The 16,597-nt window shown below is 39.3% G+C and overlaps 1 protein-coding gene across 1 annotated transcript in view; it reads left to right on the top strand.

Moving 5' to 3' along the window:
• LOC120476935 (thyrotropin-releasing hormone-degrading ectoenzyme) overlaps positions 1-16,597 on the top strand; it is a 109,510-nt gene that overhangs the window by 11,784 nt on the left and 81,129 nt on the right. The window contains exon 3 of the mRNA XM_039668249.2: positions 1,463-1,589. Coding sequence (XP_039524183.2) covers positions 1,463-1,589 — 127 coding nt within the window. The remainder of the gene's footprint in view (positions 1-1,462; positions 1,590-16,597) is intronic.

Here is a 16,597-nt window from a genome sequence, read left to right as displayed (position 1 = left end):
CTGTTTTAAAAAAGGGGAGGAGCTGTTTGATATGTCCCGACCCTGTCTTCTTGCTTCATTGGAAATTACGTCAACACATTGTATGCTGCGCATTTCAATGCACTTCGGTAGGCCTTTAAAGTTCAATTAACCCCATTTAAGTCTCTGTCAAGCTGCCTTCAACAAAACCAAACAAATGAAACAGTCAGCACTAGAGTCAGATTGAACAATCTCCACAATGGCTGATTAATGAAGCTTCTCTTGATCGGCCAACTTGAGCACTTTGTCTAATTACAGGTCGATTTAAAATCACATTGATTTGATTGAGCTTTGAATAATTTCCACAGCCCCAAGTGCCATCCATTCATCTTTATATCAGACATAGAGCTGATCGATCCGGTAGCAACATATGATGTAAACAACACATAATTCAATGTGCATTGCTGCCAGGCTCTGAAACAAAGGCTTGTTTTGCACGGTAACTCTGTTAGTGTAGGAGGACATTCATTCTGACTGGATGGATGCCCGTTCAGAAAGCTGTGCTGTGCATCAGCCTTCGGCTAAACGAGACCAGGATCATTTTTACTGTGAGAATACATTTCCCACAGAGCCACACCTCACACACTTTCTCTTTCACACTTGTTCTCTTCCCTCTCTCCCTCTTTCACATAATCGGAAATACAGAATAAAGGATCTTGCAATAATGCAGACGTTTAGCTTTTCCCTGGAAATCTAATTTGTTTCAAAAGATAAATGTTTAAAATTCTAGTTTAAAAAAAACTACAGCTTTAAAATTATGTAAATAAGAAAAGATGTTCACAATTTTATATACATGGAGGAGTTTTTCATCAGCTAGTCTAATAACATTATGGCTTATGAACATGTAAACAACTAATTTGTTTACCATAACTTGTTCACCATAACTCGAACAGAACAGAACCATTCATAAGGATTTTAGACAACTTAAAAGATAAAAGATTAAGCCATGTATCAAAGTAATTAGTTTGACTCTAAAGTGAATCACACAATTACAAACTTTGATAAAAATAAAGAGAAGTTTATGAAAACTGGACTACTTCTTTGATGAGTAAATATACGACTCACCCCATGAAGCACAGCAAATAACAAAATCAAATCAGAGAAAAAAAAACGGTACAAAATATTCATTATAAATATAAAAAGCTAATATTCAGCTAATCAGCTTATTGTGTCATCCTCAATGCATTACATGTGTGGACTGTTCTTCAATATGCAAAAGTTCTCCAATTGTTGGATCTCTCTTCAGGGTATTATGGGTAGATTCATTCTTTTTTGTAAATCTGTTAATTAAAACACTAAATATGAGCTCATCTGCCTGCTATCTACATGAAATAAGTTATCCTTGAGGGAATTCAGGTTAGGAATAAACCCAGAGCCGTCCAAGAGTACATCCAGCACCAATTTGACTTTTGTTCTCCCTCTCTTCCATGTTGTGTTGATGTAGATTCGGCTGTACGCCAGGCCTGACGCCATCCAGAGCGGATCGGGAGACTACGCTCTGCATATTACCAAGAGACTCCTGGAGTTTTACCAGGATTACTTCAAAGTCAAATATTCCCTCCCGAAATTAGGTAAGACAGGCGGTGAAATGTCTTAAGCTTTGTCAGGCTTTAGTGAAACGACAATAAATGTTCTTCTCATGGGAAAGCGAGCGATCTTTCATTTGTCCTGCCAGTCGGTTCTGTGTGACTTCCCTTTTGTGCTCGTGTGAAGAGGTGAAGAAGTGTCAATAGCAACTCAGTTCTTGCATTTATTGATCCCAAAAGCATAGGCTGTTTGTGGTTGTGTTTGGAGTTGGGAATTAGAGCACACACACCATGAGTGGTGTTAACGTGTGTGTAGTTTTCAGTATGAGTGTGGTTGTGGTGGACTGGCTCACATCAGACTGTGTATCGCTCCATTTGGTTCCTGTCAGTTCTCTGACTTTATATAGCCGCCACTCTCTCGAGGCGTCTGTCTGTCACTCTCTTCCCCCGCCTGCTCTCTTCCTCTCTAAATGTGTGCGTTTGTGTGTTTGCATGTAAGGCTGTGTATTTCAGTGCATATGTATCATTTAATCATGTACCTCTCTTAAATGCTCGATGAGAAAACATGCGACCACAAAAATGAAAATCAGCGAAGAAATGACTAGAGTTGCCAAGTGTCCCTTTAACATCTCCTTGTCCAACTAATGAGTCTTTTTCATTACTGTTGCTCTATTGATTGACGTCCTGCAGGATCATTTCACATGTGAAACCCTTTAATGAGGCTGGAGATTTTATTCACCTTCTAAAAAGATGATCACATCTGCTGTTAAAATTTCACATCAAAGACGGTGCTTTTGCAAAGAAACAGTTTTTCAACTCAGTTGGTGACCTTAAGATACTTTTGACACGTACGCATCAATGTTGCTTGTCACTGCTAAACTGAGGGGTGAGATGGCTTCAGCGTGAAGTGCGGCTTCATCCGAGAAATGAGGTGGACGTAATGAATGCGTCCGTTATGTAAAGACACCATCTGTGTGTTGAGTGTTGGAGCAGTTGCAGCCCCTCTGGTCTCCAAACAGGGACATTCAATTTCTGACTTTCTGCTCATGCAAACCAGAAAAATACAAAGAAATGAATGCAGAGTGTACGGGTGTACGGCACGCTAGGAGCAGAGCACATCTCAATCACGTCCTTGAAGCACTTTTAATGTGTTTTAAAAGCTTGTTACAGCTGTTTAAAGCTTCATGACAATTCAGTTTTTAAGGTTTATGTAGTCTGAGAGATTTTGGGCCATTTGTTTTCTTAAAGATTAAAACTCTTTGTATCCACGGCTCTTGGCATGTGATTCGTCGCTAATGGCATAACGATTTCTTTCAGAAGAAACAACGACACAAACGCAACACGACCCATTCATCAAAGTGGCCCATTGTCCGCCCGCCGAATCTGAAGCAGAGTCCAATTAGAGCAACTTAATCAGAGCTGCCATTTACTGTGACTGGCAAATAAGAGCCACTTTCTCTCTTCCTCTCTTTCATCCACTCTTTCTTTTAAAGAGGGCAAAAAAACTGAATGAAAGTAAAAGGATTCAAAGAATGATGCAAATCAGGGGAGAAAATGGACTTTGTTGTCGGGTAGCAGTTAATACCTTCATATGATGATCAGAAATCGGTTTCATGCCTTTGACGCAAAAGCTTCCAGAAGCTTCATCATCAGAGAAGTCACATGCAGACTGATAATAAGCTGAAGAATCAGAGCGGAGTGTGTCTGCATCCATTTAGCTTTCATTACATCAACAAGTGTCTTCAGCTGCAAGAATCAAACTTCCGGATGCGTTTGGGAGTTGTTATGAGGATGCATAATCAAATCATAAGTGAGGGTTTGCATCAGAGTCACTTTGAGGTTGGCTGGAGGTTTGAGGTTGCTGGAAGTATTTTACGAGACACTTCACATGTCATGTTGTCTGTTTTTAAGTGGCTTCTTCAGGGCGTCGGCTCGGTTGTCCATGCTTTAGGACACAAGTTGGAAGGCAACCTTTGTTCCAGAATCGGTGCAGCTTTTAAATTCTCAACCATCTCTAGCCCTGGTGTTTACCAAGCATTGATTTAAATTATTTTTAAAATAAATATATTAGGTATCAATTACAGTAGATTATAATTAATATGTATTTTGTGTATATTGTGTTATTTATTGATATTATGTTTTTTTTCTTTATGTATATTTTGTACTTTACTCTATGTGGCTTCACTAATTGCCCCTTGGGGACAAATAAAGTGTTTTGAACTTGAACGTTCACTGTCTGGTGCTCAAAACATCGAGTCAGTTTGTATATCAAATGAAATGCTGCTCAGAGATTATAAAATGCTCTCAAATGGTGGTGAAATAAGCCTTTTGGGTGAACAAAATAACATTTTTAACAGAACACTGTCTATTATTGCATGCAAAGTAGGCTACACATAAATATGTGCCATGCAGTTATTATTTAAAAAAATATGTATTCAATTTTTTAATTAAAGGTGCTCTAAGCGATGTCGGGTGACATGACTTATTGTTGACGTTTAAAGTATTTTCAAACAAAAAGGAGGCTAGATAGACCCTCCCTCCTCCTCATCTGGGCACTGACCCCCTAAACCCCACCCCCAGGGCCTTCTTGTCAGTTATTGGCTGGACCAGTTTGTTATGTTTCATGGAGCGGGTTGCCACAGTTTGTTTTTGTTGCCATTTGTGGAGCCTGGGTTGTCTGCATAGACCGCATTTTTTTTAGAGTGTGTTTAGGGGACAGGCAGCTAGCGGATAATGAGGAGATGTTTGCTGTATGTGACAAAAAATGTTTGGGCCTAAAAACGTGTGACATCGCTTAGAGCACCTTTAATTAATAATTATTAAAATCTATTATAGTATTATAGTATAAAATAATCAATAAAGCAATTCAACCAATACAGATCAAATATAGGAGTAAAGTTCATTCGGGATCCTGGAAAGTAGGTTTTGCATTGAATTGCATTGTGGGAAACAGTGCTGCCAACAATGTATTTTATAGATTCAGTATTCAGTATGGTAGTGTGCTATTTGGAATATGTTCAATTATACTTGGTTAAAAACATGCTTCATTGTCAATTTTTTTTTTTAATCATTTACAATCTGGCGTGACAGCTGGTCTGTTTGAGTCTACAGTCGATATGAAGACTGTAATGGAGCACATCATCTGTTTGTCAGAATAAAGAGACAGTGTGAGCGTTTGAAGTAGCATTTAGCATGTCCTTTGAGAGGGACGTGATCTTTCTTAGACATTGATCTACAGTAAGTGCTTCTCAGAGAGAGATCAATGATCTATCAAGAAGAGGCCGAGACGGTCCAGACTCTTCTTAATTCTGACAGCAGAATCTGAGTGACGGATACAGATGAATGCCAAAGGAAATCCAATGCGTGACAAATGTGGATGGGTTCATTTTCCTTTGCTGATCCAACAGAGAAAGATCAGCAGAGTGTGTGTGTGTGATGAGATGGACACTGGGAAGATATCCAGTCCATCGAAACTAACCAGACCAATGAAAATCCCAGTGTCATTCATTGGCTGTTAATGTTCCTCTCGGCTGAATCATGTACAGCGTAGAGATCAGATCCAGCTCAGAATCACACATGTGACCTTCAGAGTTATTTAAACCCACTGCATGATGGGAATGATGACATTTATCACAATCACCTTTGGGCCCTCCCTACTATGAGATTACAGTGAGAAGAGAGCATTCTGGGTAATTTCCTCAGTCATGGGAGATCGGTAACAGTGCCAGAGCTGGAGAGCTCAAACTATAGGAATGAATCTGAGAGAATGAGACATTAAAGACTGACAGCAGGACGTCGGAGGACATCTTCAGTTTCAGATACTGCATATATATTTATATTCTGAGGTGAGTGAGTGATTTTGAGGAGGATGAGACTGTTTTTTATTTCCTTGTTTTGAATGTTCATGTCCTCTGTAAGGACATCTTTCACTGCTCTATTCTAACCATCCTTATTTATCATCAATACTGTGACATTGCCATTTCTCTTTTAGTTTGTTTCATCTTGCTCTTTTCTTTTTCTTTCCTCTCTCAATCCTGCAACACAAAATCTACTCATCCTCCCTCTTTTCTTTTTCAAAAACTGAAGCATAAGCTGCACTTTTATAAACCTATTTTTCGTCTCGATCGCTATCTCTGTGTGATTGTTCTTAATACAAAAAATCCCAAGGATAATGGTAATCTCTGCTAGAATTCATTAAAGCTAATCATGAAGGTCGGATGAGGGGCGTTTTAAAAGCGCTTGCACCATCATTGTGAAAGTGACGGTCATAAAACTGAAGGGTGTTTCACAAGAGATGAAAAATGAGGCACATTATAAAAGAATCACAAAGCCACTGTATGTCTGATGAATATTAACAGAGTCACGCTCTCCATCCCTCTTCTTTCACTGAGGAACAACTTGTGTTTGCCAAGTGTTTCTCAAACCTGACCTTTGACCCTTCAATGTCTTGTTTACTAATATGCTTTTCAAGAGAAGGAGGTTCAAATTCATTCATTTTAACAGCATTTCCGTTATTTTAAAATGTGCCATTATTGCTCATAGATCGCTCCTTATTAGAGCACAAAATCATAATCCTCATCGCAAGAAACAGAAATCTCCATTTCTCGATTCGTCTGGTATGAAATTTAAAAAAAATCCAACTATTATTAACTTTTTTTTCCTCACATTTTAATAGATAATTTCCCAGCACTGACTGAGAGCTTTATGTTTCTCCATTACCAGCCTCTCAAAGCCAGAGCTCATTCACAATGCACTAATACGATAAGTGTGTACGACGGGGTCTGTTTTATGTTGCTGTTTATCATAGAAAGTTATTACATCACACAAGGTCGCATGATGAGCTGTCACATTCATTTTTTTGGATGGTGCTAATAAACATAACAGGTGTCTGCAGCTTCTCTATTATTATTACATGAGCTAATATTGCATTTCAATATACGAGCTGGAAGCCTTTATCATCTACATAACAGCGAGAGCAGTTGGTATCCAAAAACACAAGTGTGGAAATGTGTCATTAAAGGAAAGTTTGGCAAGTTATATTATTTTTATATATATTTTTTATTATTTAATTGATTGACTCGTTTCTCTAGTTTGCTTGTCGTGAATATAGCGCAGTATGAAGAGTGATCCAACGTTTTCACAACCTTGCAATATGGTGTAATTTTTCTTGCTTGTCATTTCTTGCATTGAGGTTTTCATTTTCTGCTTTCAGAACTCTGGCAGGAGTGTGACTGTATTCAAAGAAACACACTGACCTTTAGTGTTTAATCACAGCTGTGTGTGTGCGTGTGTGTGTGTGTGTTTGGTATGATGAAAGCTGGAGCCGTGCTTCGCCCTTTCTGCTGAGTTTGGCTCTTGCTTTGTTTAGAGGCCGAGGGCGATGTCACTGGCCTTGTGTCTCTTCATCTATCAGCCGCTTTCTGAAATCTACAGCCTTCTTGTCGCTATCGATTCTGCACATCATTTTTGTTCGCCCCTGCTGAGACTGAAAGCTGAAGCTGAAGCCGAGATGGAGATTCAGAACAGCAAGGAGTAACTCGGCTGTTTCCTTCAAGAAGATTAAAAAGGAAGTTTGCTGTTGGTTGAGAGATCCAGACATCAGATCATACTGAAAACATAAAGCAGGGGAACACGGCTGTGATGTTTCTGGCAGCTTGTGATGTCAGTTGAGATTGTGTAATCTTGTCTCCAGTGTGAGCGTCTTTCCCACAATCCTCATCTGTGATTATGACTGATATATTCTGTCTGTGCTGCAGGTGTGCTGTAGATGCTCATCACTTGCTGTTTGACTCAAATTTACTGTCTCGCCTTCAAGTTGAGATCAAGATCAAGTTCTTACCCTCCTGAACAGGCCAGCTAGTTCAGACTGGTTTATGCTGGTTAGTGCTGGTCTGGTCTGTCCATAATCTATGAATTCTTGCTGGGTAACACCAACATCCAAAATAAGTCACATATGAAAGCCAAGTTCGGTAACCCGTATGCGTAATTTATCCTCTGCATTTAACCCATCCAACTCCAACCATCAGGCCACGACTGCCCCAGTACAAATACAACACATGCTGGTGATCTATTGCTGGTCTTTTTAATCCTAACTGAAAACTAACAGTTTAAAATAAAAAAATAAAAAAATAAATAATGTACATGGTTATTTTTTTATCATTATTTTTTTTTTAATATTGTGTAAGCGTAATATTTATAAAAACAAAACAAAAAATTATTTAATAAAGTAAAGTATAAAGTAAAATAAATTTAATATTAATTTTTTATGTAGTTTTAAACCCCTGGTATATGGTAATCATTCAGCACTATGATAAATAGAAGTGCGATGGTGATATTATCGTCACCTGATTCAGGCATCACTGTACATGGTACCGACACATACATTTCAGGGAAAGAAGGAGTGAAGAAAATGAGCTGTATGGATTCACAGCAAATATCAAACGCTCCACTGAGTGAGTGTAAATGATTTTGACCTCACCGTTAAACACAAATGAGTTTCACGCTGTCAAGGCTCACGGTTCTGCCGTCACTCCAGACTTTTGCCACTGTGATCAGTTTTATATTGTGTATGTGGTGGTCAGTGTGTTTGGAGTTTCACTCACTTTTGTGTTTGATTGCAGAATCTCGTCTTCATTCCTATTACAGGTTTAATTCAGCCTCAGTTTGTGCCGTAGATCAGAGTCATTTGTCTGAGAAATAAACGCCGTCACTGGTTCAGTCAGAGTTGCACTGGAGACTCATCCATCACCAGTAGGACAGCGGGCGCCTCGTGCTGATGGGACATTTAGGATCAACTATTAAGAGAAAGAGAGAAAAAAATATATAAAATACAGACCTGTGCCTTTATAAATCCTTCATTTATCCACACTTCTACCCATCATAGAAAGTTTAATGGCCATCTGTGGTTGAGCTGACATATGAAGCTCTATGGAAATGATGGAAGATGATGGTATTTAAGTATTTATGGGCTCTTTAAATGGTTTTCAGGATAAAGCCCCTCAGACGGACGGGATGCTGCTGAAGAGGGATTTTGGGGAAAAACTCAAGAATCCATCCGCTCACAAATAGCAAAAGGCATTTTATAATGTGCATTAGATCTGGACAAACTGGCTCTCAGAGGACTGTTCAATAAAGCGTGATGTAATCCTGTAATTGGATTGATTATGACAGAGACACGCCGGCCGTCACACTGTAGGAGCACGCAAACACAACACACAAGCGCATATTGCTGTTCTCGCAATGTCACTAAACTAAATGACTATTTTAGATAAACCTAATGCTTCAATTTGTTGAATCTGACCACCAACTTTCACCAAACAGATGCAAAAGTGAATTAATCAATGTTCATGTTGATGGGACAATGACAAATAAGAGTGTTAAATCTTTTGAAAAGATTCAATTTAATCACTAAAATAAATGCCATGTGGTGTAACCATCAAGTAATGTATTTTCCATTCCCTTTTCACAGTTTTTTTTTAAATAACAAAATGAATTTTAATTCAGAAATTAAAAACATGCTTATGTATGAATTACAATGTTATTTTTAAATGTCATTTACCCAGCAAAAGTTTTAAGTAAAGCACCATAAGATATTTGACTGAAGGTGTCCACCCATATTTGAGCACTAATTCACTCTATTGTCTTAAGATTTTTCTCCTCTGCACACAACATGCATCAGCTTAATATCAGCTGAAACTGATTGACAGGTGGAACATGTACTGAAATGCTCCAGAGTTTTAGACATGTCGATGTGAGTTTAATGTTCAGTGCTTTAGAGATGAACTACATCAGCAACTGCTTTTAATTAGTCTGGGTTTGAAGGTAATTTTCACACTCTTCTCTCTCTCTGTTCATATACTTCAGTGTTCTCCTCAGATCTGAGGTGGGTTGGAGTCGCATTGGATCTGCAGTGAAGTTTCTGATTTCAATCACATCTCATTTACTGCAAATATGCCATTAAATGAGAGTTTGAGGCTGAGCATCAACACAATCAGCTCTTCTGTCTCATCTGGGCTGGTTTTATTTGCCCGCTGATTAAAACTTCATGAAAGCTCACATTCTTCAAACAAGCAGTTTTAGGTGAACATTTTCAACTGAGAGAGCGTTTAGTGGTGTTTTTTTTTTTCTGTACAAAGCACTTTTATGTTTAAAGAAAAAGTTCCTCCCGCAGAGTTTGTTCCTTCGGCTTTTTCCTCTGGGTGTGTTGGTCGATTATTTTATAAAATGATTAAAAAATACCAGGGTCTTTTACTACAGTCACTCACTGTATGTGTAATTCACCTCCAGTGTTATTGATCGAACACTTTCTGCCCTAGTAGGGTTTATGAGTGTTTCCATGAGCATTAGCTGAATATCCAGTATTTTTAGACTGAACTCTCAGCTGAACGTTTGTTAGTTTGTTTTTGTTTTTTGGACGGATTGCTTGATTAGATGCTAGTTTATGCTGAACATGTTGTTTTATTCAGTCTGTAAAAGGCATCATGATTGATGCTTTTGTGCTGGTTTACACGAATAGAGAAGACGTGTGTGTGTGTGTGTCATGTATTGTGTAAAATCATCTCAGAGAACACTCAGGATCGCAGGTGAATAACTAACAATACACACATATAACACAAACAATAACCAACAGTGAACTGAACAAAACAAAGAGAGCTCACACAGAGAATACTAGTCACAGGTGGGATTAATTAGTAACCTAGGTAACAAACAGGGAGGCATTAGTAACTAAGGAGACAAGAACTAAACTGAAAGGAAAGACAAGAACATGAACAAAAACACAAGGAAACATTGTGACTCTGGCAATATAAAATTATTTATAAAAAAAAAGAAACACAGGATTCTTTTCAGGATACAGTATTTTAAAGATAATTTTGTAAAATCCAAATAAGCTGTTTCATGCGTGTACATTTAACCATTAACTATTTTTTTTGCAAATTTTGAAAAATCTTTATGACAATGACAGTTAACAGGCAAAAGAAAATGAATTTGACAGTTCCAATAACTTAGAACAGAGTGTGTAAACATGTGTCCCCCCCAGATACTGCATGTTTGTGAGCTTACAAGTGTCTTAGTGAAGGAGTGGAGTATTTCAGAGCAAGAGTCCAACTGCAGTCCAACCAGATCAGATGAACTGTAGGACTTAAAGCAACTGTGGACACACACTACATACTGACTGATACTACTGATATTTCTGTTCGTCGAATGTCTGTGAAATCGGTTTATGTCTCAGTTATTGAATCTTTTTATGTTCATAGAATTATGGCCATTAAATATATATATATATATATATATATAAAAACAAAAAAACAAAACAAAACATCCACAGCACTGCTGTTATAATTCATATTGTGGCTACATTTAATGAAAGACAGAAATAAAAACACAAACAAAAATAAAAATAGATCTGGCCTGAAGTCGTGTCCCATCACCCCTGTGCATCTGTGTGTTTTGTGGACACAGAACACTGCATGCCTGTGTAATTACAAGCGTTTATTTTGTGTGTGTATATATGCATGTGTTTGTGCAGTGTGTGTGCTTGTGAGCAGAATCATTGGCTATGTTTACAATCAAATAATCCATTAGTAATCATATAGGCGGCTCAATCGAACTGAAAAGACTTCATGCAAATACCTTAATCGATCCAACTGAGCTTGATCCAAATTCAAAAACGGCTCATTGAGGCTCATTGTCTCCAAATGACACTATACTCGGATTCATCAATTGGAATGAATTCAGTCCGATTGAAACTAAAGTTGTTCATGTAAACAGAGTCACTGAGGGATATACTGAGCAGTGTCAGTCCTCATTTATTGCTGTGTAGTGATATCACAGCGCCATGGGGAGAAAGAGACAATCGTGCAGGATGATTAAAGATGGAGGGGAAAACAGCGGGAATGTTTGGATGAACTGAAGGTGAAAGCTGAGGTGGATCGGGTGAATAAGCTCTGGTCCGGTGAGCAAGGATGGTTTTAATTGTCTCGACCCTGAGAGGGCAAACGGCCGGCTCTGACCAATCACAGCGCTCTGTCAGCCTGAAGCTACAGCAGCTAAATCTATAACAAACTGCTATAAAAAGCCCATCACACACACTAATCTCTGATGAAAAAATGAGAGAGAGCAATGCTGGCTGCACCTTCATCATCCCAAAAACTGTTTCAGCTAAAATGAATGCTTTGTTAATGTGTGAACGAGCATCTGCGTCCAATGGGCTATATGCACGCATAAGTTCCGTATTTGACGCAAGGATGCTCGTCAGTTTCCTGTTGGGGAGATTAAAGCGGAGGAAAACCGAGGAAAATGGGATTATGGCAGAATCTTCTAAATTTACGGTCCACCCGTCTTTGAAACGAAACTTTCATACGTTTAGATGTAATTTTATATATAGTTATGTTTATTTAATATAATTTTAAAAAGAAGCATAAACACAACGAGGGGTGTCTGTTTTGTCTGTTTTTGTTAGTATAACCATGGAGTATAAAATTCAATATAAATTCTCGGTATTGCATTGGACGATCGGTGGAAGTTATCGAGCATCCTTAGACCTTCACCGGAAATACCGCCATGCATAGAGCCCATTGGCTGTGGACTTAATCAGCCAATGAGCCATTAGTACAGGTGATGTTTAGAGCATGCCATGTAGTGCTGTATATACTGTATTTATATACTGCACTGAAATTTGAAAAAAATTAAATTTGATCTCAGCTGTTTTCAAATTGAATGCTTTGCCATGATAAGAATATATTAAAACATAAAGCAGTTATTTTAAATTGTAATAATATAAAATTGATCAAATAAATGCAGCCTTGGTGAGAAAAAGCGCTTATGTGATATCTATGTATCCTTGACCTGCAAATTCAGAGCTGATAACAGTGAAGATTTCTAAAAAGACAGATCAATAGCATGTGATTTTTGAAAATCATCACAACGACTCCAGCACAATAAACTCTTCACAGGCTATGAATAATTAGCCATTTAGCTTGTGTTTTGTGATTTATTCACCAAACTGCTCATTGATTTATTCTGCTGAAAAGCAAAATGAAAGACCTTAAGGGCCAAAGCATCAACAGTTATTTGCTGAATCGCTCAGGAAGTTGATGCAATTAATCAGGCTGGTTAGATTCGAGAGTAATTATATTAATCATTTCATATGTCGTGTGTTATTAGAACAAGTGTCCTGGAAGTCAAAATAAACTGGTGTGCTTCTGTACGAAAGTGTGATTTTATTGTATAACAGCTCAAAAATACCTCAGAAACGGATAAATACAGGCATAATTGAACACTTCTACAGATCAAATCACAAACTGACCTGAGTACAAGGAAAATAGCATTTAAAGATGTGTTACTAAAACACAGAAGGGTTTTTTTCCCTAATATTTTCTGAGAAAGGTTTGAGATGCTGAACACGTACGGCTGAACACACACTTAAAATGTGTCTTATTGTTGGTTTGTTATTATTCTTTCCCTTTTTCTTCCAAATGTGTCTTTGTACAAGAACAATTATCCAGTCTAATGAATTAGAAATTGAGTATGAATCAATATTTGGCTTCAGTTGATCAAAAACAATTTTACAATCAAAAGCAGTCTGAAGTGAACAATAATTGACTCTGAACTGGTTTCACAAATAGTTTTTTGACTAAATAAGTGTCTTTTATCATTGGCAATTCAGTTCTGTAGGTTTAAATCTCTTTATGACTGTAACCGAGACGCTGTGTCGAGGGAACGCCTTCAGCGTGATGCGTCTGAAGCCTATATTGAACTAGTCCAATCTTGATTGGTGTTGCGTCATGACATCACTTGTGGCGTCGCATGTGACAGTAAAGCGGAAGCTATAAAAGGACACCGGAACATAACAGTGTCAGATACTTATTGGTCGAAGCAAGTCGTTCTCTCTCCCTTTCGAGGGAACTCGCACTGCGTTCAGAATCAAAACATTGGGGAACAAAATGCCCACTGTGCCACACTGAGAGAATATGCCTTGATGTAAAGCAAACTGGCACACTCAAGATGAGAGAACTTGTGAACCCGGAGTAGAGGGCAGATCCAGACTGTAATGTCTTATAAATGTGTGATAGGAAGCCCAGCCATTAGCATCACAGGCCAGAGAAACACAATCTGACACTGAAAATGACAAACACAACACTACATATAGGACTCACAAACAAGGTACACCTGTGACAGATCTGATTGCTTGTCAGCACAGCTGACACTCATGGGCAATCAGATCAGAGCAGTCACACACAAACTTGAGCAAGTGAACCTGCGAACCGTGACACTCGAGGCAAGAAGGAGCAACCGATAAAGCCTGCAAGTCCTCAACTATTTTGAGGGACGTAATGGCGAGCAAGAAGGCTACCTTAAAGGACATAAATTTCTCAGACACCTCATCCAAGGGTTCGAAAGGTGCCAGGGATAACCCTTCGAGGACCACTGCCAGGTCCCAAGTGGGAACTTGAGACTGGATGAAAATAGTGTGCCCTCGGCCTGAGAAAGATGATCTCTCCTAATCGGAATTTGCCATGGAGGACCTGCTAGAAGGACCATGATGTCCAAGAACCATACTCGGGCCGGCCAGTACGGGGCTACTAGGAGTAAGCAGATCCTGTACTGCTGGACCCTCTCTAGAACCCCTGGGAGCAGAGCGATCAGGGGGAAATGCGCATGTCTTCAAAAGCAAACCTTAAGAACTTCCTGTGTTGAAGAAGGATGGAAATATGGAAGTAAGCAATTGACGATGATAGGTATCGTTAACCTTTTGAACCTGTATCTCCTCACAGACCGGTCTAATACCCTGAGATCTATTATGGGACATACTCTATATCCTCCTTCGCTAAGAGTGTCTGAACTTCCTGTTCCATAACCTGACCTTGCAGGGAGCTGACCAGCGTGTGTACCACCATGCTAAATTTTGCTGGGCAATATTCTGAATTCTGTACTTCTTTTCCACTGCAGTCTGTCGGGACTGGCCTCTGGTATTAAATTAGATATTCCAGTGACCTGAAGCATTTGACTTGCAAGAACTAACCAATTAAATTTTTCTGCAGGCCTCTTGAGAGGAAGCCAATTCGACAGGCCACCATATTTTCGGCGGACACTGCGATTTGCATTCGCTGCAAACCGATGTGTCTCAAAGTGCACTTGGCGGTGGGAGGCAAACTTTGATTTCGTGAGGGCTCCGCATAGGAGCGAGCTGTTGTTGCTCGATCACAGGGAGGACCATCCTCAGAGGCCTGCGCAACACGTCAGGACCTCTTCGCCGAAGCCTTCCTAGCCTGAATGACAGTCCTCAGATCTGCCTTCAGTTTGGAAGACTTCGCTGAGACAACGCTCTCCTTCTGCTGCTGCAGGTATGAGGAGTTAGCGGCTGCCTCATGGGACTGCTAGAACGACGGCGCGGGATGAGGTGTTTGAATGCAGCTTACTGTCGTTTCATCTACTGAAACCTCTCAACGGCAGTATTGACTGCGTCGCCGAAAAGGCCAGAAGATGAAATCAGGGCATCAAGGAGGAAGGCCCTGTCCTTATCCCAGATGCAAAACAGGTTCAGCCACAAGTGTCTCTCCGTAGCTACCAACGCTGCCAAGGAGCGGCCAATGGCGCGGCCGTCTCCTTAGTTGCACAGAGAGACAAGTCAACCACTCTTGTTGTTTCACTTTCTCCTGCCTCAGTGCTCAAAATTTCCAGCTCCTCAGAACCAGATGAATCGAGCATGCGGTCCTCCTCATGGGCCGAAGAAGCTGCAGAAAGCTGACGCTGTTATGTTTCGGTGTCCTTTTATAGCTTCTGCTTCACCGTCACATGCAACGTCACTAGTGACGTCATGACGCAACACCAATCAAGACTGGAATAGTTCCATACATGGCTTCAGACGTGTCACGCTGAAGGCGTTCCCCGATGTGTCAATTCTCGACACAGCCGGAGTTCCCTCAAAAGGGAACCAGCTCCAATATTAAACAATCACAGACTGCATCATTTCATATAAAGATCATCATTAAGATATGAACAGAGATAGTCTTCTCTCAGATTAGCCCAAATAACACTTGACCTCTGCAGTTCTTGTCTCAAGCGATGAAGTCACACGTGGTGTTGTGGTCGTTCTCCTCGAGGGTCTTTTGTAATGAACTATTTCATACTTGCTTAGCTTGACTGTTGCCTTGGGCTACAAATATTCCTACTGTCATTCTTCTCTGAGATCATATTAAGTGTCTGAAGTTCTTCATAATTCTCTGTTACGGGGCTATATCAGTCTCATCCTCTATTCTCTGTGTCTGTCTCTCTGTCTCATAAACTGACACTGACACAGCGTGGTGACATTATTCTGGGAGTTAATTGCTAGTTCTGTGTTAATTCTGTCGCAGTTTCTCTGATCTCCGTCTGTGTCCTCACTGACCTTTTCTCTTAAAATCAAATCTTGACGTGTCATTTAGAAGACGTCAGATTTGCACGTCAAACTGCTGATCAGACTGCAGGACGAATGACCCACTGCAACTGCTTTCCAGCAATAATAAAATGGCTTTGTCTTGCTAAGGCTAATTTCAGAGCTAGCATTTTATGTGTCCTAAATATACATAAATAATATTATCTCACTTTTTCCCCACACAGTTTCTTTGGAAAATAAACACAAGAAATATATTTTGCTCATAAGATATTCACACATCTTATATTCTCAAGTTCTTTACTGACAATATGGTCTCCGTGCTAAAGAGGTACGCTAACTTACAAAAAAATATATGTGTATTAAAATTGAATCATAGTTTTATAACATGCAGTAATTCATATTTGTATTTGTATAATAATGTTTCATAGTTTAAGCCTGAAAGTCTGTGACTGGGATAACAGTAAAACAATAATATCTAAGAATAACTCTCATATGAAAACTGACAAACATAAATAATGAAGACACGATACCGTTTTTTAAGGTAAAAGAGAAATACAAACATAAAACTGCCAGAAGTTGAAGTAACACCTCTTAACCATGTTCAAGAGGTGTTTTATTAGTATTTTATTAGAGTGTGTGGCCTGATTATTAATGAAACACACACACACATGAGCAGATC

Source organism: Pimephales promelas, chromosome 24 (genome assembly GCF_988280905.1).
Source record: "Pimephales promelas chromosome 24, fPimPro1.hap1.1, whole genome shotgun sequence".
NCBI lineage: Eukaryota > Metazoa > Chordata > Actinopteri > Cypriniformes > Leuciscidae > Pimephales > Pimephales promelas.
Note: the sequence above shows the minus strand (reverse complement) of the source record. Positions and strands in the feature narration are given on the sequence as shown.